Source organism: Antedon bifida, chromosome 1 (assembly GCF_963402885.1).
Source record: "Antedon bifida chromosome 1, ecAntBifi1.1, whole genome shotgun sequence".
NCBI classification, from domain to species: Eukaryota; Metazoa; Echinodermata; class Crinoidea; order Comatulida; family Antedonidae; genus Antedon; species Antedon bifida.
Genome location: NC_136226.1, coordinates 20,327,309 through 20,351,419, shown reverse-complemented (window position 1 = coordinate 20,351,419; position 24,111 = coordinate 20,327,309). Strand labels below are relative to the sequence as shown.

Here is a 24,111-nt window from a genome sequence, read left to right as displayed (position 1 = left end):
ATTGTTGTTTATGTTCTAAAATAGTCACTTCTCATAGGATTGTCTAAATATAAGGCTGTCTAAAGTTTTCAATGCTCTCTATATAATAGATATATAATACCCCACTTATACCCCTTTCACACCAAAAGCAAAACTCTGGAGACAATCCGGAGTTGACGCCCCGGTGGTTTGGTGTGAAAGGTAAAATCAAGCAACTCCGGAGTTTAAAACTACGGGGTTGAACAGCTGAACATTCTCCAGAAAGCGAACTGCAGGGACACCCCGGTGTTTTGGTGTGAAAGGTACGAACATCGAACTCCAGAGTTTTCAGGTCAAAAGGTCATCCTCACACGATCACTCATTGCTTTAGTATTATTTCAAAATACTTTAAACATTTGTAAAAAATATATAGCGGGTCTAGAAAATAATAAGTAGTATCAATAAAACATTATTTGACTTCTGAGACTTTTGAAAATAATTATTAAATTAAAAATATTATCAATTAAAATGATTCTAATGATCGTCGCTATGTAAACAAACAAAATAGAGTGAGACATTTACAATTTTATTTTATAAACCCCGATGTTGCGGCGCTACTGCAGTTTCGCACCACACTGTTATTTCTTCGATTTCTCACCTAATTTTTTTCTCACACTCACATCATACAATTTTGGGACATTATGTAACATGTTCCTATGATTTAGCCACCGTTAAATTACATTTATCACAATAAAAAATGCCTTTCAAAACAGCTCCTTTTCCTCGAATACTTCGATCGAACTGTGGCCATTTTAGAATCAGAAAATTGCCAGAAATCAATGTATGTTTTATTTTCTGTTTTTATTTTTAAACTATAAAGAACCAGCTGTACATCAAAACGGCGACGATATGAGTCCGTACATAAAACATTTTATTTTTTAAAAAACAATTTTAAAAATCCTAAACCATAATTCAATTTCAATATGTAAAACACAGCATGGATTCACCACTGGATTAAAAAATAGAAAATTATTGTTTTTGTTTTAGTGAATGTATTGGATTAGTGACCGAGATAATTTTCTTTGATAGGAGTCAGACCTATTATTATTAATATGAATAATAATACTAATAATGAAATATTAATTTAACCTCTATTTCGCCAGCTGAAAACACTTCTTGCCTTTCAAAACTAAATAGGCCTATATATGTGTAATCGGATTTTATAACACTGCCCTCTATAGTTTCTACATTTTTTGGGAAAATGAAGCATACATTCTGGCAATTAAGTGATAAATATAAGATGGCGAACATTTCGCAGTGTGTTGACAGCGAGTTCAATATCGTTTAAAATGTTTTGAAAAGTATTGTTATTTAAAAAAAATTACTTCGTAAGTGGTCGAATCGTATAAACATGTTACATAATATTATGTTGTGAGTGTGAAAAAGGAAAGTTTAAGTGAGAAATCGAAGATATAACCGTGTGGTGCGAAACTGCAGTAGCGCCGATGTTGCTAGGTTGGTGTGAAAGGGGTATCTCCGGAGTTTCTCGATGTTTTGAATGGTCGTAAACCTTGGGGTGTCTCCGGAGATCACTCACTGTATCACTGTAAAAGGGGTATATGACTCTTAAATTAACTAATCATTCAAAGTTGCAAAAGTATGAAACAACTTACCAATTGATATCAAATATTCAACAACAATTACTTCTAATTCTAAATTACAGTTCTCATTTCTTTTCATAAAACTGAAACTTGTATTTCAATTTTTGTATCTCAGACAGGACCACAATATAAAACAAGTGTATTTATACCTTACTGTGAAATCCTGTATAAATATGATATTAAATAATAAATGCATTATTGCCATATAATTTAATGTCTGAACCTTCAGGGCCATTTAGTCACCAGTATGGTTGGTAAGTTTTCAACCTGTCAACTTTTGGCAGAAGCGTGAAGGAAATAAAGATACAGCTCACTCACAAGATTCATAGGCAGCATTAACTCCCACTTCTCATCTTCTACAATCTCAACCGATTTCATTAGATATGTACCCCCTACAGATGGACCACCATTATACACTGGTTTGATGAGTTGTGGTATAAAAACTCATGTACTAGGGAAAAACAAGATATGCCTGGTGATGACTCTTGTCTGAGATTAATGGAGATGACATCAAGAAGCAATTCTTATTTCGACCCGGTGAACTATATGGCTTTTGGACATGTAGCATTGTGAAAATAGTGTTGAGGCCAGTGCTTTTGTTGAAACTGAACTTGTATTACCTATACAACCAGTGACAAAAATATCTTAAATGGAAAACATCTTTAAAGGACAGAAGCACACTAATGCTGCTTTCTCTCTACAGATTCTAAGTGACGTATCATTTTGTTTGAAAGACGCTGATCATAAAGATATTAACTTGAATACAAAGAGTCGACGAAATCTAAATGTGGTTAAACTATCCCTATATATGTCCGAGACACAAGACAACGATATCTGCACACATGAACGTACACATGCTTTTATCAAATATTTCTTTGCTCATGACCACCTGAACTACGGCCAGTTATCAATTTCAACAGATTACTGAAACAAATTACAGATATTGGAGTTTATGAGAGGACATGTGTGTGTGGGACTTGCTGGATTTACATCAATTGATCAAGGTCATTGAGCGTGGTATCATTGGAATAACAGAAATTAATGATTTCATCAGAGCTGGCAAATCTAGTTGATGAGTTTGAATGCCAACATTTAAAGAAAGATGATATCCCGATTAATGAAGGATGCTGCAATTCGCACAAAGGTGTTTGTTGGCCATGTCATGATGACCATGACATGGACAGAAAATGTTTGAGGCATTGGTAAAAGTCTTGTAGAAGGCAAACTGTCTCCTAAGAAAAGGACGAATATTGAAAAAAATTATATATGACGGCGAATACAGGTGACAAACTTATCAAAGTAAAAGAGGACTGCTATAGAGATTCTTTGTCGTATCACATAGTCAGCCGGTACAGTAGGCCTACTGTATATAGGAAAGTATGAGTATTTGGCGGTGAAATGAGGTATTGCATTGCCTTTGCCGATTTGTTTCTGAACAAAAGCTTGTTGGGATCGCAGATAGTAGAGAACGAAGGAAGGTCAACTTACTCTATTGCATTCAAGATTGATTAATTCTATTGCATTTAAGATGATTAACACAGAGGCATTTCCTGCTTAACTTTGTCAAGCGCCTTTGAACATTATTATGGATACTGGCGCTATATAAATCTGATTGATTGATTGATTGAACACAAAATGGCAGCAATTTTGTGTTAATCACCAATGTTGTTGTCATAGGCCTATCATTTTATGTGATTTCAATCAATGTCATAACTTGCACATGTTTTAATAAGAAATTTAATCCATTTTTTAAAAATGTCAGAATACTAATGAATATAGGTCTATAATAATTCTTATATAGCAGAGAACCCATATGAACTTCAAATATTATTCATAATGGGTGTTACTTTGTCCAATATGGTACATTTATTGGATATTTTACGTATTGGGGCCATCTTTGATTTGAAACCTTTAAGCTTTTTTTAAAAAATGGCAACATATTTTTTCATTACTGTACATCCTAAAGACACTAAATCAGCTGGAATTTTGCTTTTAACAAAAAAATGACACGAAATTACATAGTGGCCTACATTAATACCTTCTTAACTACTTGGTCTATATCTATTTCTGGTACCAAATGTTTGCATAAAAATACTGAGAATACATGTTTTATTGACTGTATTGGATTGTTACATGAACAAGTTTACTAATATAATAAAGTATTTGAAGAAAGTGAATCAACACCAACAATTTGAGGTACAGCTATTTTATCTGAATTCGATCTTAGCACTAAGTATTGGCAATTGTTGTCATTTGTCCATATTCTAAACCATTTTATTATATTTCTATTTGATAGTCACTTCATTACTATAGTAACAGTACACAATTAGAGTTCATGTTCAATGAACAGTATTATTTTTATTGATGTGATTGTATTTTTATAAAAACATCATATAAGTCTTCTCCACACATATGTATATGTCGTGTTATGAAATTTCTCTTTCTCCTCTCTCCCCTGGAACTTACCGTCATTTAGACATTATGCTTTCCATGATTTGTTTCCATATTTCTGTTTTAGGCAGGATGGTATGCTTATGTGAAATTGTTTCTTTTTAAATCTCTTTTTATTTGGTTTATCCAGTTATTTTTGGTCTTCCTGGTGGTCTTTTTACTTCTGTTTAGTTTCCTCCATTGTTTGTTTAATTCAACCGGTAGTCTAATTATATCTCCATACCATTTTAATCGTCTTCGTTTAATTCTTTTACTTTGTTCTTCTTTTGTAATCTTGTATATTTTCGTGTTACTCACTCTATCTGTTAATTTAATCTTAATGTTATCTCTCGCAACATGCTATGCTATCCTTTAATCTTTTGTTGAGTACCCAGAGCTCTCCGTATATAAAAAAAACCACCAGCCATATGCATGAAATAATCTGCTGCTGAGTGATGGAATTGCTGTGTATATATCGTTACTGTTCTTGTAGCAGTCTTCTTCTGAAGACGCATGGCTGTCATTGAAGAACACAGAGTATCTGTTGACTTTCACTGCTTGTGTTTAGGTCTGGTTCTTACTAGGGCATTCAGAAATTGACTCTTGTTTGTAAGTGGATACTTGTTTGTGAGAAGTTCAATGTTTTCTAAGAATGCTTCCTTTGCTGAATATTCTATTTTGCAGCTTGTGATTTCGAACTTTGAAGATGTTGTGCATTATCCATACCCCTAGTACTTGAATTCTTGATATTTTGTAACTTGTCTTGGTTTGGGTTAATGATAGATATAGGGTACGGTAGGTGCCATCAATCTCTTCATTCCAGTTGAGAATCATTGCTTCAGTCTTGAGGCCAAAATCAGTCTGTCTGTTATATTGTTGGCTATAATTGCAGCTCCTCTGATGACCATCTGCTGAGCATTATATCATCGGCATAGCCTATCTCACATCCAATGCATAATCCACTTGTTGCAGACTTCATCATGTTTGTTCTCTTGGTACTGTACATACAGTATTAGTGGCATATTTGGGGTTTATATGGTACTTCTGTTTTAGATATCCATCACAAAAGCTGCCAGCAGAGCTTGAAGAGTATGTGTCACTGTTTTATGGAGTGAAGAGGGAAAATGTAAATCAAGCAAGGTATGAAATGTACCAGAGGTACATAATAGGATCATGGATTGTTGCCACCATGTCAATAGACCTGTTAGATTAGAGCAAACTTTATAGCTAGAGAATGGAAATTGGCAAATATAAATAATTTGTCAATACAAGTTGCATTCACAACAGATGTGATGAACAAATTGAGCCTAAATGAATTGAGTTAGTGATGCCCGCAAACATCCAAGAACTGTTTATACAGAATGAGCTTGAAGACCTTTAGATTGAAATGAAAATTAAGTCAGTGGCAGATAGAAAAATATTCACTAAAGATTATTTACACCTAAATGTATGTAGTGAACGAATTAATGTTTCCATCATTGTTTTTTGGGTGTTTTCGGTTACAATTTTTATTAAAGATGTATTGTCCCCTTTAAAAAATTATTTTTTCAATTTTTTTTTGTGTTGAATATGCATTTATTCACATTTACCAAAAATTGGATTGGAAAAAAAATGTATATTTACCTGAAAAAACTGTAATTAAAAAATAGAGTCAAATTGACTGCAAGCCAATGGGTTTTTGGTTGAATTTAATCGTTTGTTTTGGCTTTTTATAAGTGAAAACATATTTTTTAAATAATTTTTCTACGGAAGTAATTAACTTTATTAAACTGTGAAATGGTATATTATATTTTTCCAGTTCTTGGGGGACAATACATCTTTTACATAAAAATGTTATATATTAAATATCTAGGGTGCATTTTTTCAGGTCCTTACAAAAATAAAAATACACAATTTTAGATTCTAAAAGCCACCAGCTTTTTGGATATCAAGGCTACTGTTATGTTGTTTTTCTATGTTGGCAGCCATTTTGAAAAGCGCCCCCATATGTTACCTCCTTAAATATTTCTGATGATATCTTAATCACTACATAACCAAAATCAGGTCAACCATACCTCTAAAGTGCAATACATGATATTATATTTTGGCAGCCATTTAAAAAAAGCGCCCTCATGCAAAAGGTCGTATATTTACTTCACATATTCGGATTCTGGTCTAGGAAAACTATATGAGAATTTCTACCTCAAAAAATGGTTCCTACTTCAATTATAGCCTGGTCTTTACTTGATAGAAATGAACAAAACAGAATCTTTCATAATATTACCTTTCATATCCACATTTGATTTGCCAAAGTTTCTATTTTGTTCACGCAATGATCTTCGTGTAATTGTATCTCTAGAATTTAAAACATTTTCTTCATCTGTATCTATAGTTCCTGCAACAAACAACATTCAGAATAATTTTAATGATTAGCAGTTTAAGCTAAACTAAAAAATCTGTTAGACTTGTTTGATCCAGTTACAATATTTAAGTCAGAAATGAAGCTAATGTAAAAGAGATACCTCAGGCCCACAATTCTTTGTGGCTGAAGAAGGAATTTTGAACTCTAGGCCAACGGAAATTGCATGTTTTTGTGTTCTTTTAGAAAATCGCAGTATGATTGCTGCTGATTTTATATCACAATCGAGAGCATTGGCACCTTTGGCTTTTCATAGCTTGCAAGTGGATGATACACATATGAAGCTTTAAGAAATAAAGATTTATCCAGTTTGCCAGTTACTTTTGTCTTATTTGTGACATAATTACACATGGTGACAGTGGTTATTCGAAGTATATTACAGTACTATTGTATTGGAGCATTCTCATATTTGTGTGTACATTTTTAAGATAAAATGCCTTTGCCTGATGCTGATGGGGACTCTCAGACTGGTTGGAAACGCATAAATGTATCGCTGCCACTGCCAGACAAAATCAAAACTGATTATGGTCTCAATAAATGGCGTCTATGGAAGCAATATTTAATTCTAATTATTGCGTCTTATCTCATCTCTAGTGAGGATACAGAGTACCAAAAAGCGATGTTACTGCATGCTTTGGGCCCAGAAGGGGTAAAAACGGTATGAATTTTAGTTTGAGATTGAAAGTTCTGATACTATAATTGCAAAAATTTGACCATAGTCCGGTGTCAGGAGAGTAGGTATCACTACCGAAAGGGGACAAATTGCCATCACACTTTACAAGACCAGAATTTTTGCTGTAGATTACGAATCTGGAAGGTAACCAATCAGGATAGCAAGCGTTTTCGAGATATAAGGGGTCAAAGTTCAAAATTGTCCAATTACAATATTATAACAAATTTACTGAAGCACAATTTGGTCTTTTGTTACATTTTTATGATTATAGGTGTCTATTCAATCACCTTATGTAGAAAAAAAAATATATACATATTTATAAAACCAAATAAAAACTAATATTTAAAGCCCCCTTCCCTACGTTTTTTAGATCTAATTTAAGATCACAAACTATATTTAATGTAAAAATAATACTATATGGTCCTATTGCGATAACTTTTTTCGTCTTTAAACGGTAAAAAATGTGAAAAATAAGTCGATTCTAATAATTATAGTGGCCTGCTATAAATCCCAAAATGCATTGCGCGCGGATTGATATTTTTGTTTTTCACCTGTAATTCGCCCACTTTTCGATCGATCGTGAGGCCAAAACAAATGGAAGACTCCTAACTTTTCAGCGAAAATACCGGGTTTTCCCCAATTTGTATCAACGGAGTCTGGCAAAAATAGAAAGACAATTAATGCAGCAACTATACAACGTCAGGCTAGGTATATAGCTAGCGTACGATGTTCGTACGTTACCGATGTTTACCAGCTAGGCCTACAAAACTAAGCCTAGCTAGGCTAGGCCTAAGACCGTCCACGAGAGGTCGATCGCCGCGAGCTACTTAGGTAGTGCAGTGTTTCTCACTTTTTATCATAATTTACCATAAAACGTACATTTAAGACAAGGAATGACATGGTTTAATGTTTTTAAAGTGATATATATGTATTATTTTCCAAAAAACGTCCAAAATTGCAGGGAAGGGGTCTTTAACAAAAATTGAGTGTTTTCTTAACCTGTTACTCAATCATACGCAATGTAAAAGAGCGAATACATCATTTCATCAGTTGACATAAGGTCAATTTCATCAGTTGACATTTTAATATGCGTATTAGTTACCAAGTAAATGCAAAGTTATCCAAACTATGATATCGATGGTTTTACAAGTAATCAAATTATTTGATATGTAAAGTTATGTTATTTACCTCCGCCAAGGAGGTATATGTATCTGATTGCGTGTGTTTGTCTGTTTGTTTGTTCAGGATTACTCAATAAGTTATTTCAAGAAATTTATCAAAATGAAAATACAGATAGATATGTGATCAAAGTTGGTCGTAATGTTGAACAGAAGTGCAAATCAAATGTCCAGCATGGGGAAAGAAGTGCGCTACATGTGGCAAATATAAACACATCCTCACAAGTTTGTGCAAAGAATGTTAATTGCACTACACAAGATGACTCTGATTCTGCTGATTCAGCTGTATTGTTCAAGTTAATTCAATAAATGACAGCATACATTGTAATATGTTGGTACACAATGTGAAAGTGCGATTTCAGGTCGACTCTGGTGCTACGGTTAAGTGCTACCAAAAAGTTATCCGATAACAACTGATACTGGTCGCAAGGAGAGTAAGTAAAGTAACATTGCGAATGTCCACACAGCCAGCACTAGGAAAATGTAGACTAATCGTAAGACTAACTAACACTGCTAACAACAAAAAATACAAGATAGATTGTTGATGATTCCTTTGTTCCAATTCTTGACAAAACTGCTGCGGAAAAAATTGGACTATAAATAAGGGGGGGGGGGCCACAAAAGTGGCGAACGAGGTGCGTAGCACCGAGCGGGGGACACCACCTCCCAAGCTTCAGAAAAATTTTGAAAAAATAGATACTAAAGTAACACACTGTTTAATAGGCTAGAGCAACTGTTTCCATCACATTTAATAACAAATTTTACGTAATGTAAATTTAAATAAATCCTTCATAAATACTGTACGGATCTTTTTCGACTAATAATAAAACTTTGATCGAAAAACACTTTAAACGAAATGAACATTTGGTAATGCCGTACTCCGAAACTGCCTCGATAGTGCATGTTGTGTTGTGTTTTAGTGGTCTGTTAACCTCAGATATATACCCTACAGCCGGGTGAATAACTCAATGTAATTTAGTATACAATGATTGCAGTAATCGCAGTGTCTATAACACAAATCAATAATTACGCCACACACTTTTTTTCGGCCGTATACATACAAGACATTTCATGTTTATTTTATGCCTATGAAATAATAAAAGAACACCATGTATCTTGTTTATTTTTATCGTTTATACTGCATACCATTATTATATAAAAAACCTTCATACGCGAGAAAAAAGTTCACGATATTATACTCCACTCAGGGGTGTAAATATACCACGCTAACGCTTGCACACACGGAGGGCCAAGGCGGTAATTAAAACTGAAATGGAAAATGGTGTATTTTTGGAGCGTGATGACGTCAGCATTCACACAAGGCGCGAGCTACAGTAGACAACGTGACACTGCTGGTGGTACTGTAGGAGTGCGTGTGTTTTGAAAATAACTCAGTTGTGGGTATTTTCCGAAGATTTTAAATCGCGTTTTCTTTTTAAACTCTTGAATTCATAAATAGTAGTTAAACTCTTAACTCTTTCACTATGAGGCCTATTTACACAACTAATGCTAACTCTAGCTCTAGGCCTACTCTTCTTAATTAAAAAAGGTGCGTCAAATCCACGTCTAGCGACAGTCGCGGGTATGTTGCATCTTTATAGCTGATGATATCATTATTTTGGATTTTGGATTTTGGAAGTCATGATATAATTTTACGTAGATTTCTTGAAAGATGCCAGCATGCCAGCCTATAGATAGGCTTAGTTAGCCAGGCCTATAGGTCTAGCCTAAATATGGAAAAAATGAAAATAAAATAGTTACGATAAACTTCTAATTGTGTATTCTTTGAAACATTTACGAACCCCGATTAATTATATTGTTTGTTCAGGTGTAATTAAAACATTAAAATAAATTGCAACCGACCGAAAATGCTAGCTAGACTTGCGCTGCCTCGCTCAAAACAATAATAAAATTCCTCCTCAAAGCGATCGACATGCGTGGTGCCGTGGGAGGATTGATCACTAAAATAATGTTCGAATTGGAATAAAAAGGCTTACAACATTTCTTAGTTAATTTTTTATGAATTTATATAGTGTACTTGTGTGACGAATCCTCTTGCTCTCCACCACCACAGAGATCCATCATCCGGCCAGCATCGCATCCTTTGTTTTTTTGTAGAAACAACAATAATTTGGTAGAGTACATTAATCAGGGGGTATTCACTATAAGAGCCTATTAAACATGTGCGTCACCCACTGTGTAGCTAAAACATTTATTTATTTACATCCCTAAATTTACAATTGCATATTCTGTAATTTTATTCTGACGTTATTTAATTGTTGTTTGACGTTCATCGCAGAGACGAAATATTCGCCAATGCGGTTCAACAAAAACACAAGAAACTCAAATCGCAAAAATAAAAGGTCGCGAAATAGTTAAAAATGTATGTTGGCCTTTACAATTAATATTTTAAAAATGTTTGTGTCTCAATGTTGTGTGTGATTGAGGCTAATTTCACTACAACCATGTGTATGCGAATTTGGTGTAATGATTATGTAACCAGCATTTCAACTAACAATAGTTTCAGTTGATTAACAATAAAACAGCAACGGCAAAAACAAACGGGTCAATCTGTTAATTAGTCCCACAATTGCGTTTAATATACAGGCCTAGTCATTGACCTTTTGCAGGCTTGCTGTAAAGGCATATCATTGTAGGCCTCCCTGGCTTTACCAGTTAATTTTGGGAGAAGGTGTAGGGTCCAATTTTCAGTCAGGGGATTTGGCACTGTGCGGCAATACGCTCAAAGCATGACAAGTAGATATCAGATGTCATCCTTATCTGTGATTTTAGGGATCTTATTAATTGAGCTATGAGTGTCCTGGGGCGGTTGTTGATGCATTTGAAGTTCTAACTCAAGCATGCGCATTTGCATAGCTGTGCATATAACGATGGCACAACATTATTCAATGTACAAAATATAATATTAATTCAATCAAAATTAAGATTATAAAACAATTTGAAAATATAGTGATTCTGACTGATGTTATAGTCTCAAGAATCAATACCCGAATTAAATAACTTAACTTACGTAAATTTATATATAGATACAAAAAGTGATGAAGTGGTCAGAGACGGTATATGAGTATACCATTATGACTAATTTTTGGCTTGTTGTTACACAATATGTGGTCTATTAATGTTGATGATGTTGACGTAATTCTTGATCGACCATTACCAGCAACTCTGCATACTGTTTTGTCAGGGAATTATTTTTATCGACTACATTGAGTAAATAATTTTTCTTCGATCCAATTTTTGGTCAAAGTGGATAACAATTTATTTGTGACTATTATTAAAATGGCATATTCAACAAACATTTTAAGAACTTTTTTTCAGGAGAACAATACATCTTTAAAGTGAATTTATATAATAATTTGTGTAACTGTAAAAAGGTCTGAATGTAAACAGTAAACTAAACTTACTTAATTTGTTATCTTCTGTAGTAAGTCCAAGCGGTGGTGTTTGTGGTCTTGTGTCTAATGCACCAACACTTGAAATTCGGCCTCGACCTACTTTATGATAGTAAGTGTCATTTATTCGTGAGACAGCAACTTCTACAGATCGATTCTGAGTATTGTTACATGGAGTTTCAGACAGATTGAAATTCTGTTCACTCATTTTTTTTAAATGTGTTGTGATATTTTCCAGAGATTTTCTATCAAAAATGTCATCTTTACTTGTGAGGGCTTCTGCAAAGTTTGCCTGGACATTAGTGGTAGTGGCATTAACTATTTCAAATGTTTGATTGGATGATTTAGTAACAGTTTTTATACTTGATACAGATTCAATGTTTGGATAATCCTTGCTAGACGACTGTAGCTTACAACTCAGGGAACAAGAATTATCTGCATTGCTGTCAAAATGGAAAGTTAACACTGTTGGTTCACCTAAACTGTTGCTGGTCATTTCATTGGTTCCACTATTTGATTTATGAGTTGGTTTTAGTACAAGCTGTTCAAATTCTGCACTCCTTCTTTGTACCAAACCCTTTCCTCCAAAAATGTGAGCATCCCTGAGATTTACATCCTTTATAAAGGATTGTACTTTTTCTTCATATTTGGTGTTCATATTTGCTGAAACAGATGGCTGTAATAGAACTCCCAGTTCATTTTCCCCACCAACAGTTATTGCATTGTTTTTTCCTACCAATGGTGATTTGTCTTCAACACATTTGCTATTATTGCCTAACATTTTTGCTTGATCTTCAGGATTTTTACAGCTTTTACATTCTTGGTAATGTGTGTCTGTTGATGAAACAAGTTGTTGAATACTCGAATCAGCATTGAAATTGCAGCCAGAATGTTCTTGCGACCTATCATATTTTGCAGTAGACAAATTGTGAAATATATCTGAATCTGCATGTTGAAATTCATTTGAAGATGAATCTGATCTATCATATCTTTTTAAAAATGAAAATGGTTTGCTTATACTCTTTTTAACTGGACTTCGGAAGAAATCATCCTCTGCAACTATTTCTGGAAGACTTGATACTGCAAAAATAAAAGATATTTATTATTTTTAAACAAGAAATGTCTTTGTTAATTTTATATATTGTATTAACTATTATTAATATGTGACTTTTTCAACATATTGACATTTATGTGAAGTTATACACCTCATATTTTTTATGATGACAGAGTGACTAATACACGATTCTATGCATTTCAATGAACAGTCCTGTAAAAAGTTGGTGGTCCGAGACTCGACTTATTTTAGGCTGGGCTACTTAAAATATAAAGAAGTTAGCTAGTGCCTGGGTTGGGTAACAAGGTGACTACAAGTGTCAAGAGAGCCTAGAAACTTTAACGACTTTAGGAATTGTACTATCAAGACTATCAATTAAATGAATGTAAACCAGAGTAAATTTATTTCAATACAGTATTTATAATACTGGAATGAAGCATTTTGCTTCGTGAATCAGGCTGATTATTATTATTATTATGCCGCAGGAGACAAATATGTTTGATTTGAATTGCTGCTAGTAAGTCTGGGCTAGCAAATATTTTAGTCCAACTAGACCATGGTCTGGCAAATTATTTCAACTTTTTATAGCCCTGCTGATTTATCATAGATTAATTCATATCAAGGGCCAATTTTCTGTGGAGTAAAAATAACATGTTTGCGCAACTTAATTTATAATCAACTTTTAACACAATTAGTGACAGTATAGTATGCGCATGTCAAAAATGCACCTGTGCGCACACCTTTTTTACATGCATGGTGAGACTGTGTAAAAAACTTGAATTTTGTTCTAGCCTTTCCTATTATTTTTTTTTAAATAGGACTATTTCAATCATAAACAATGCCATATGAACACGTTGAATTACAGTAGAAGACAATTTGCATGCATTTTAGTTGAAAAAGTTACAAAATATTGTTAAAATCATGCCTATTTTGAATCTTTTGACTGCGGATCCTTGTTGTGGGAAGTGACTGTTAGTAATACAGGTTAATCCTGCTATGTGTAATGCTGTGTAGGTTTTGCATGAAGCATGGACAATTCACATTAACAATGTACTGTTCACTAATTAAAATCCTATTTAGGTTAGGAGATGTCAAATTGTGTAGCCGCCCCATGCATCGGTTAGAATATTTGGTTGGACGTACGCCGGAAAGGTGACATTATCACTGGGTGGGAGTCTAGTTTCCCTGTAAATTACTATATTTAATCCTCTACCTTGGGTTAGCAAATTACATTCATTCACTGACGTCTAGGCCTATGGGAACATAAAAATATGCAAAATCAATAAATTCCATGTTATGGTTTAACGTAGTTAGCCTATTAAATTATTACGACATGTGTAAAGAAGTGTAAAGAAACTGGCCCTGTACTGACCCCAAAAATATTTTGGAGGAGTGAAAAAAAAACATGTGATGTGATACTTTAGAGTATCTCGTTTCATGTTATGTGACACAAAATCTAAGAGATACACACGATAATTCGACATCCCACCAGCAGCCACCATCTCACGCACGCTGAGAACAGTTTATCGACCCTGGCCATGTGTCGATTACACTGGAGTCTAAAAAAAATGTGGTTGGAAGTCGTGTTTTATGCCAGTGACCAAAAAATCTAGGTCTGATACCTAGTATCAGGAAAATAGTGCGGGAAATTTTCAACACTAAATTACTGAAACTTTGATACGAAAGGTTTTAATTTTATAGCATTAATTCTTTAAAACCAATAGTCATGCCTACACCTAAAAAGGTTGAAGTTGGTCAAAAGAAATCCACATAAGACAACCAAACTTTAGGCACCCGGTCAGGAAGTAGCTAGCCAGGTGGCGGCGACCATGCTTCAAGCTAGAAATGCATCAACCCTCAAACTGGTTGATGGTGCTACCCAATGTGCTATCCATTTGAAATAATGTGCTACCGAATAATGTGTATTAGAATAATGTACAGTATATACTATATCCATTTGATTGTGCTACCCTACCCAATGTGCTATCCATTTGAAAGTATGTGCTACCCAATAATCCGTATAGAATAATGTACAGTATATCCATTTGATTGTGCTACCCAATGTGCTATCCATTTGAAATTATGTGCTATCTATCTATTTGAAATAATGTGCACCTGATTTACAGATTAAATCTGTATAGAATAATGTACAGTATACTACTGTATCCATTTGATTGTATCCATTTGATTGTGCTACCCATTTGATTGTGCTATCTATTTGAAATTACATGCTATCTATTTGAAATTACGTGCTATCTATTTGAAAAGAATGTGCTACCCGAAATCTGTATAAAATAATTAATATACAGCATACTATCCATTTGAAATTATGTGCTACCCATTGTTGCTGCATTAATTTTCTTTCTTTTTTGGCATAATCCTTTATACAAATTGGGGAAAACCTGGTATTTTTTCTGAAAAGTTGCGATTATTCAATTTGTTTTTAAAAAAGTTATTGCCATTAAAGCCCCCTTCCCTGCGTTTTTTAGATCTAATTTAAGATCACAAACTATATTTAATGTAAAAATAATACTATATGGTCCTATTGCGATAAGTTTTTTCGTCTTTAAACGGTTAAAAATGTGAAAAATAAGTCGATTCTAATAATTATAGCGGCCCGCTATAAATCCCAAAATGCATTGCGCGCGGATTGATATTTTTGTTTTTCACCTGTAATTCGCCCACTTTTCGATCGATCGTGAGGCCAAAACAAATGGAAGACTCCTAACTTTTCAGCGAAAATACCGGGTTTTCCCCAATTTGTATCAACGGAGTCTGGCAAAAATAGAAAGACAATTAAGGCAGCAACTATACAACGTCAATTTAGGTATATAGCTAGCGTATGATGTTTGTACGTTACCGATGTTTACCAGCTAGGCCTACAAAACTAAGCCTAGCTAGGCTAGGCCTAAGACCGTCCACGAGAGGTCGATCGCCGCGAGCTACTTAGGTAGTGCATTTTTTCTCACTTTTTATCATAATTTACCATAAAACGTACATTTAAGACAAGGAATGACATGGTTTAATGTTTTTAAAGTGATATATATGTATTATTTTCCAAAAAACGTCCAAAATTGCAGGGAAGGGGTCTTTAAATGTAGTTTGTAACCTAAAATTACATCTAAACAATGTAGGGAATGTGGTTTTAATTATTATTTTATATTATATATATACCTTGAGCATTTGCTTTTAAATCCATAGGAACATATTGACTTGCAAAATGGTTCATAGAGCTTTCTGTGCATTCTAAAATTTCAGATGATGTTTCAGCAGTCAATACACTTGTATCATTCAATGATGTCAACGTATTCTGAGTAGTGTTTAGTGATTTGTTATTCATCAAAGTATCATCTTCTTGGAATAAATGCACTGACTTTGGTAGCAAAGTGTTGGAAATTGATTTGGAAGCACTCTTTTTAAAACTTATTTCACTTCTAGAATAGTGTAGCTCATCAGATGAGCTAAATGCTGTCTTTCCAAACAAATCACCAAGTCTTGACATCAAAGCAATGGCAGCCTCTGATGGAGGAGGTGGAGGCATATTTTTATCTGTTGAGAAAAAAAATTGTATATGGAGTAAAACAGAACCATTTGATTTAAACAAAAATATCATTTTAGTAGTTTAGCACCTTCTAGATACATTTACGTATACATATTTAAATTCAGCATATTCTGTCCTCTTATCCTTCTTATTAACAGCTGACAAACATAACTTTTCTAGTATCAAAACGTAAATTGTAAGACACTCTCTGACGGTGGCATGCTGAGAGAGTACTGTTATTTTAATTTTTGTAATTTGGTTTTTTTTTTTAACAAACAGGAGAACGTTGGTCGAGGAAAGACACACAGAGAGCTTTGACTAGGCAGGAGGAGAACGACAAAGGCAGTGAAAGAAGCAGGAGATTAGATCGTAACTGTGATCAAATAAGTTGTCCTTTGTGGGCACCAGGCCTTGTGAACTCAGATTATTTATGGCAGGGGCAGATCTAGGATTTTGATAAAGAGGGGGCCGATATGGGGAAAATAATCGTCTAGGGTGGTCTAAAAATTTTTTTCTAGACGCCCGGAGATAGCATCTGAGGCGTTTTGGCCAGTCGATTCTTGTCATTATCTGAATATTTAATATACGGAACTGGTTTTTTTGGCGCCTAAAGCCTGTTTTCCCGTTGCGAATTTGTACACATTTTTTACGCGATCGTTAATGGTTTCTTGGTTCTTTTGACGTTGCTGGGACACATGGATGTGAAGTTTTTCAAAGCCAAGGCCGCTTCAACCCAGCCGGCCTACGACATGTTTTCGCTGATATCTTAATCTAGTCTTATACACTAAAGACAAGCATTAAATTAAATTGTTTTTATATTAAAATTTAGTTTTACTTACACTTGTTATTTTGAAATATCAGACTTTAAAAGAGTACAAAAAGCATCGTCGCGTTGTAAAAAATCAAGAATTGTCAGCGCGAACGTATTTTTTCACAAACAATGCTGACGTAATTTATGAACTATTTGATTAATCAGTCAGTTTACCGATTGTAACGTTGAAGTTGAACAACTCGGTTCAACTTTAAAAAGAAAATTGAAGATTTTAACGATTTTCAATGTTGATTTGTACCCCCTTTTCCTGTAAAATCGTATGGGTGCATAATATATATTACAAAAGGGGGGGGCCGGGGCCCCCTAAATCCGCCCCTGTATGGGGACAAGTTGTTCCGCCGTACTGGGTAGTAATGCATCCTGTGTGGATGTATGCAAGGTATCCGTTAGTATTTATTGTGACTAAACCTGTGTGGACACCAGGCCCCCACTACTTTTAGGCGGATTCCGAGAAGCGGCCTGTGGATAATGTAATATAATGTGCGAGGTTAATGCTTGTATTAAGACTCGCTTGGTTGCAATATCAGAGTTGTTTATTCAGTCATGCTTAAAATACAGAATAAAATGAGTTAGTTGAACTGTTAAGTACATGGCTTTTCTTGATGAAGTACCAAAGACTGCTATTCCAGAGGGATTTGACTATCGGGGACATCATGTCAGGGATAATTTACCTTATTCATGAAACATATATACAGTTGAGTATCATCAACGTAAATGTGATACTTGATTGCATGTTTGTGAATAATATCACCGAGGGCGCAAATTAAGAACAAAATGGGCCCCAGGGTGGAACCTTGGGGGGACACCAAAATCTAAAGAAACAGGATCGGAGATAGCTGATTCCACTCTAACAGACTCTTTTCTCGATGTTATGTATTAGAGTTGAACCATGCCAACACTGTACCAGAAAGACCTAAGTCTGAAAGTCGATCTATGAGGATACAAAGGTCAATAGTATCAAAGGCCGTGGACAAGTCCAGGTATACAGACACTGTACAGTGTCCCTTGTCGAGGGCCTGCAAAATATCGTTATTTACTTTCAGTTCAGCAGATTCCGTACTGTGTGCCTTTCTATAGGATGACTGGTAAGGATCGAATAAATTATTTAGATTAAAAAATTTAACCAAAATTGAACAAACTACCTTGTCGATAACTTTAGATACAAAAGCAATATTAGTGACAGGCTGGTAATTAGCAAAAGAATGAGGATCTAATGTAGATTTCTTTAATAGATGACCAATCTATGAAAGAACTCTATCCCCTCATGGTGTCTTTGTATGAATTTTTCCTTTCACTTACGATGACAACTGTTGATTCAATCAATGGGGGGTGACAGGCGCACTTTTGACTTTGAAGAGGCATTTGGAATATGGAGCTCCAAAAAGGCATGCCATGCTTTGAGACATGTATAGTAATGAATGATGTAAGTTTTGTTTTAAAACTGTAAATACTTTTATGTGTACAGGTAACTGATTGACTCGAGAAACGTTATTATTAATGCAAGTACATCTAAGATGCAATGATAACGTGTTAATAAATGTTGAATTTTTTTAACAACCTAAAATATTGCACAAGTCTTTTTTTTTGTTAATTTTGGTTTGGCTATTCAAATTAAAATTTGGCTAATCCTTTTCATATCCAATTAGCCAAATTGCTAACCATTTTATGTTGCCAGCTTAAACCCTGGAGAAGGTGCACTTACTGGAGGGAAGATGTGCCACTGAAAGGCACACCACAGATTAAAGTGACAAATGTTGTAGAAAAGACACCATCTAGGCCTAGACCTATTCATAAAGTAACAAAGAATATGAGTGCAAATAACATGAATATGAATGTTGAGGATAACTCTCTATTGATACATAAACCAGTTGTTGTTTTACCAAAACCCAAGCCTGCCTCCTATGATAAGACTGTTAAATCTAACTTAAACAAACCTGCAGAACAACAGAAAATGATATACAACAATATCTGCATAAGCTTAGAATTGTTGCGCAAGTCTCCAGGTTAAAACCGAAACATGATGATGCTGCATCATTCCAGGTCTCTACTGAGTCACCATGGATGTACAAGTTACAAATAAAGTCAGATGTGCTACTTTTCATTATTTTTTGTATAATTTAATTTTAACACAATTAATATAATAAGAATAACTGGATTAAACCTCCTTTTATCTAGGTACATTCAAGATATAAACCAATATATATAGACCAATCCATTGTCATCATTCCGTATGACACTGCACTGTTGCATCATAATACAGACACGTCTGTTACCAGTGTAGATAATAAAACAATATATATTTCTAGTGGCCGTATTCACCAATCTCACTTAGGCTAAGGGAAATACTTACCCTTAAAATTTAAGAATTCCCTTAACAAAGGGAAACACTTAAGGGGTATTCACAAATGAGTTAAGGGATTCACTTACCTAAGGAAAACACTTAATTTAAGGGTAAAACTTAAGGGTAAAAATAATCATAAATATTCATGAGTTGTCCCATATGGTCCAATCACTTTCCTCTCTAAAACTAATTTGCATATTTAAAAAAAGAGTAAGGGGTTGGGGGGACGGGGAGGATGAAGAGAAAAGTGTATGGACGATGATCAATAAAAAGAAAATGGCAGTCAAAACAAAAACAAGTAAATGAATATTAAACCTAGACTAATTTGTATGAGGATCAAGAAAAATAGGTCTAGCCTAGATGTTACTAACAAACCAACATTCTGTGTAGGCCTATGCATCCTAGGCTGGTTACTGGGCAGACCAACAGGGGGCCTAGCATCTCTACCTAGCCTACTAGAATGGGGCTAATTTCTATTACAACGAAATGGGAAGCCATCTTCCACGAAAATAATGGCAGTCAAAACAAAACAAATAAATGAATATATAGGCATAGACTAATTTGTATGGTGGGGATCAGCAAAAAAGGTCTAGGCCTAGGCCTAGATGCTACTCAAACCAAACATGAATCCTAGGCCGGTTAGTGGGCAGACCAACAGGGGGCCTAGCATCTCTACCTAGCCTAGACTGGGGCCATCTACAAGTAGGCATAGTACTCGCACATACAGAATCGTCAGCACAACCATGGTACTGAATAGTTAAGGGAACTTTTAAGGGACCTAGCATCTCTACCTAGCCTAGACTGGGGCCATCTACAAGTAGGCATAGTACTCGCACATACAGAATCGTCAGCACAACCATGGTACTGAATAGTTAAGGGAACTTTTAAGGGACCTCTGAGGTCCCTTAAAAGTTAAGGGGAAAATAGACCAAGTTAAAGGTTTCCCTTAACCTTAAACCCTTTGTGAATCCCACTTAAGTGAAACCCTTAATATTTTCTTGATTTAAGGGAAATTCTTAGGATTTAAGGGAAATATCTCACTTAAGTTTGATTGGTGAATACGGCCACATGGAGATTTATTATAAATACCACTAAAAAATTTGATATGTTTTAGGTACTGATAAAAGCATCAGTATATTTTAAAGTCATGTTATAAATCATGATAAAATCATAATACACTAGTAGTAGTAGTACACAATGGTAATGTAATGAAACTATGTATTGGCATTCAAAAATATGCAAAAGGCAGTGTTGATTGTTGACAAATTGATAGATGATAGAATGAAGATCCATATGAACAATGGGACGGAGTGCAATTGTGTCTCAGGATAATGATGTGTCATTGTTTTATATCATTACACTGGCACCCGGAGAGGATTTGTTAATAGAGCCTGTGACAGTGTCACTTTTATTCTAAAATACAGACACAAAAGCATAAAGAGGAAAACAAATCATGTAAAGTACCTTTTATCAGTGAGAAACAAACTATATATCATTATTAAAATTAGGCCATTTTTTTCGAATAAACACCAGCTTTGAATAAAAGCCTCTCTCGAATAAACGTGACCAGTGGTTTTCGTTTTAAATTTCAAAATGCGAAAAATCTCTAATCAACTTTCTACGCGTTTCATTCATTTTAAGCATGTACAAATCTCATAATTTCACGTGAATTATGTTTTTCCAGACTTTTATAGTAATTTTACCAATTTTCTAAACAATTTCGACTTAAAATCATGTCATACGAGCACTTCGAATTGGACAATTCGCGCACGTTTTTGATGAAAAAATTATGCCTTTTTTTAAATAGTCATAGTTTATTGTTATTAATTACATATTCTGGAATTAGATGAGTTGTAGATATTGAATCATGCATCAGTATGGCTAACCGGACATTGTGACGTCATCGTATGGCCACTCGAATATAAAATAGAGGATTTTTGTCTCTTTCGTCATAGCTCATCACATTTAATAGAGCGCATCTCCGTATTCCATTTTGCCCCATATTTTAATGTTGTCTAGGTCAATCAATTATCTTTAACATGATTTACCATTTTAAAAATTTGTAATGACGTCATCATGAACAAAAGCGTGAAACACTTGGGTCACTTATTTTCATCATTACAGTAAATTTCAATATGATATAGCTCCTCAAAATAAAAAGTGATATTCATGATTAAAACATTTTCTGAAAGCTGTTGAATTCGTAGATACGAATTCATGTAAAAATGTTGCGCATCAAATGTTGTGACATCAAATGTTGTGACATCATAAGGCCAGTTGAATTATAAAAGTCGTATTTTCATATTTTGTGTCAGACCGTATATTTCGGTGTATAAGTCGCACTTTTGACACGCAAATTTGACCTCTAAATTAAGGGTGCGTCTTATATCCGAACATAAATGCCTCACCACACAGATTGTACATATCGTCATCTCGTTGGCTAGGCCTAGACTAGCTACAGTGTACTAACCTAACGGCAACCTGCTTCTGCCTAGTTTTCAAGGCATTTTAGCGTGATGTTATACTAAATATGATGAAAAGGTTTGTTCATTATGGAGCTGTTTTTAGGCGCTCCAATAAAATTTCATTTGTAAACGTTTACGATTGGAATAGTGTTTTTATACGCACGAATTCCGACCGCCGTACTCCCAGCGCAAGCCCTTCTTGACGGCAGGCCACATGGTCTACGGTATTCGACTAGTATATTCTCCAGTTGATTATAGCATGGACCTAGCGTATACACTTGTCGGATACATAGATACTAATCGAATACGATTGTCCGTGAAAACGTGCGCCCTCTCGTAATGATCGAGCGAGGCCAGTCCACACACGTGCGTGTTACAAACACGGTCATGCACTCGATGTTGCGGGTCGAAACTCATGAATAACAAGTTAGAAAGAACTTGTTGAGGCTGGGCGCGGCTGAGCCTAGGTAAGAAAAACCCTAAATAAAGGACTCCGTTGTAGATATAACAAAATATATTATTGAAATAATATTGATTACAATTTAAAAAAACATTGTTTTGATGAAATATAAAGTGCGTCTTATACATCGACGATATAAAAAATACCGATATTTTACTCTCAGTTAGGGGGTGCGTCTTATACACAGGTGCGACTTATACACCGAAATATATGGTAGTTCATGACATTTAAAAGAGCGCGCATCCATATTCTACATATCCAAATTTCTTCAACACGTTAATATGTTGTTGCTCAGATAATTCCCTTCCAAAATTGCTATCTACGTGTTTCATTTTGATGACGTCATCATGTTAAAAATTGATATAAAAGGCGGGTTCCGTTATTTTCACCTATTCTGCACTGTATGTAGTACGTATAGGCCTACAGTATAGTGTATACTGTATACATACTTAGACCTGACACAAATAAAGGGCACACTAACATTTTATTTTCTTTAGGTCACAATGGCATAATCGTTTTCTGTGCGCAATATTCTAATGTATAACGTGCACGTGGCGTTTGTGCGGCGGATTTAACCTAACTTGTCCATATTTGACGAGTTCAAATCTAGTTGTTTTTGGTCTTTTATAACCTTTCGCCACATTTTCAAAATGTGTAACCAAGCCAAAAATGATTGTTTGACCACCCTAAACCAATTTCTGAAGTCAAATTCTCTGGACCTTAAAGTGCATACGAAAGTCAATCTAGCTACTAGATTAATAGGACCATTAGTATTTATTTTTACATTAAATGTAGTTTGTGACCTTAAATTAGATCTAAAGAAGGTAAGGAACGCGACTTTAAATAAAACAATTCTTTAAGAATATTACAATCCAGGTAAAATTAATCAGACATGCTGGTTGAGAAGACAGATTTAAATTAACAAAACAAGTTGTTGCATTTTATAGATTTATAGAAATTGTTTTAATTGTATAATTTTTTTTGTACTAAATTTGTTAAAAAATAAATTGTATGATTTGATTGATTGGGGTCATATCCATGTGTTAACATAGTTCAAAATGTTCATGGTTCAAAGTGGTCATACAAATTTCAAGTTTATTAATAATTATAAAATAAAGTCTCAAATAATAAACACATCCGTTCACTACCCCAACCATAATACCGTACAAATACACACAATATTGCCTTATCTAGATTGGACTAGACCGCTTACAATTACACCTCAAACATACTTCAATTAAAAAAAATTATGAGTTATGAGAAAACCAAACTTTTTAATTTTTAAGCAATTTCAAGCCCGGTCGGTTTGGGAGAATCAAAATAAAATACTCACTATCCTCTTTCATATCATCAATATCTGAACAACTTGAGTAGTCATCGATATCAGATCCAGAAGCAATTTCTAGGATAGCATTTGGTGTTTGAACTTCCATTTTTTCATTACCTAAAGCTGGTGGGAATGAAATTTTAAAGCATGATTATAACTACAGTAAATTTAAAACAAATTTTAAAAAGTAACTGTATACCAGTGGTACTCGGTATAAGGAAAGTTATAATTAATATATCCATTTGAATATTAATATTATGAACCAACTAATATAGGTTCTATTTATAATTAATACTGTACTTTAGATCAGCATAGTAAATGTTACGCTCTGATTAAATACTTTTTATTCTTATTACCAATAAGTTACGAAACATAGGCCT

The 24,111-nt window shown here is 34.4% G+C and overlaps 1 protein-coding gene across 2 annotated transcripts in view; it reads right to left on the bottom strand.

Annotated features, from left to right (window-relative positions):
- Positions 1-24,111, bottom strand: part of LOC144844414 (protein TANC2-like) — a 120,528-nt gene that overhangs the window by 60,148 nt on the left and 36,269 nt on the right. The window contains exons 3-7 of one of the 2 annotated variants that reach the window (XM_078701322.1): positions 23,738-23,854; positions 15,940-16,314; positions 12,732-12,791; positions 11,724-12,545; positions 6,313-6,423 (exon numbers count right to left, since the gene is read on the bottom strand). In XM_078701322.1, coding sequence (XP_078557448.1) covers positions 6,313-6,423; positions 11,724-12,545; positions 12,732-12,791; positions 15,940-16,314; positions 23,738-23,854 — 1,485 coding nt within the window. Of the gene's footprint in view, positions 1-6,312; positions 6,424-11,723; positions 12,792-15,939; positions 16,315-23,737; positions 23,855-24,111 lie in introns of both variants that reach the window. The other variant, XM_078701314.1, reaches the window with a different exon arrangement.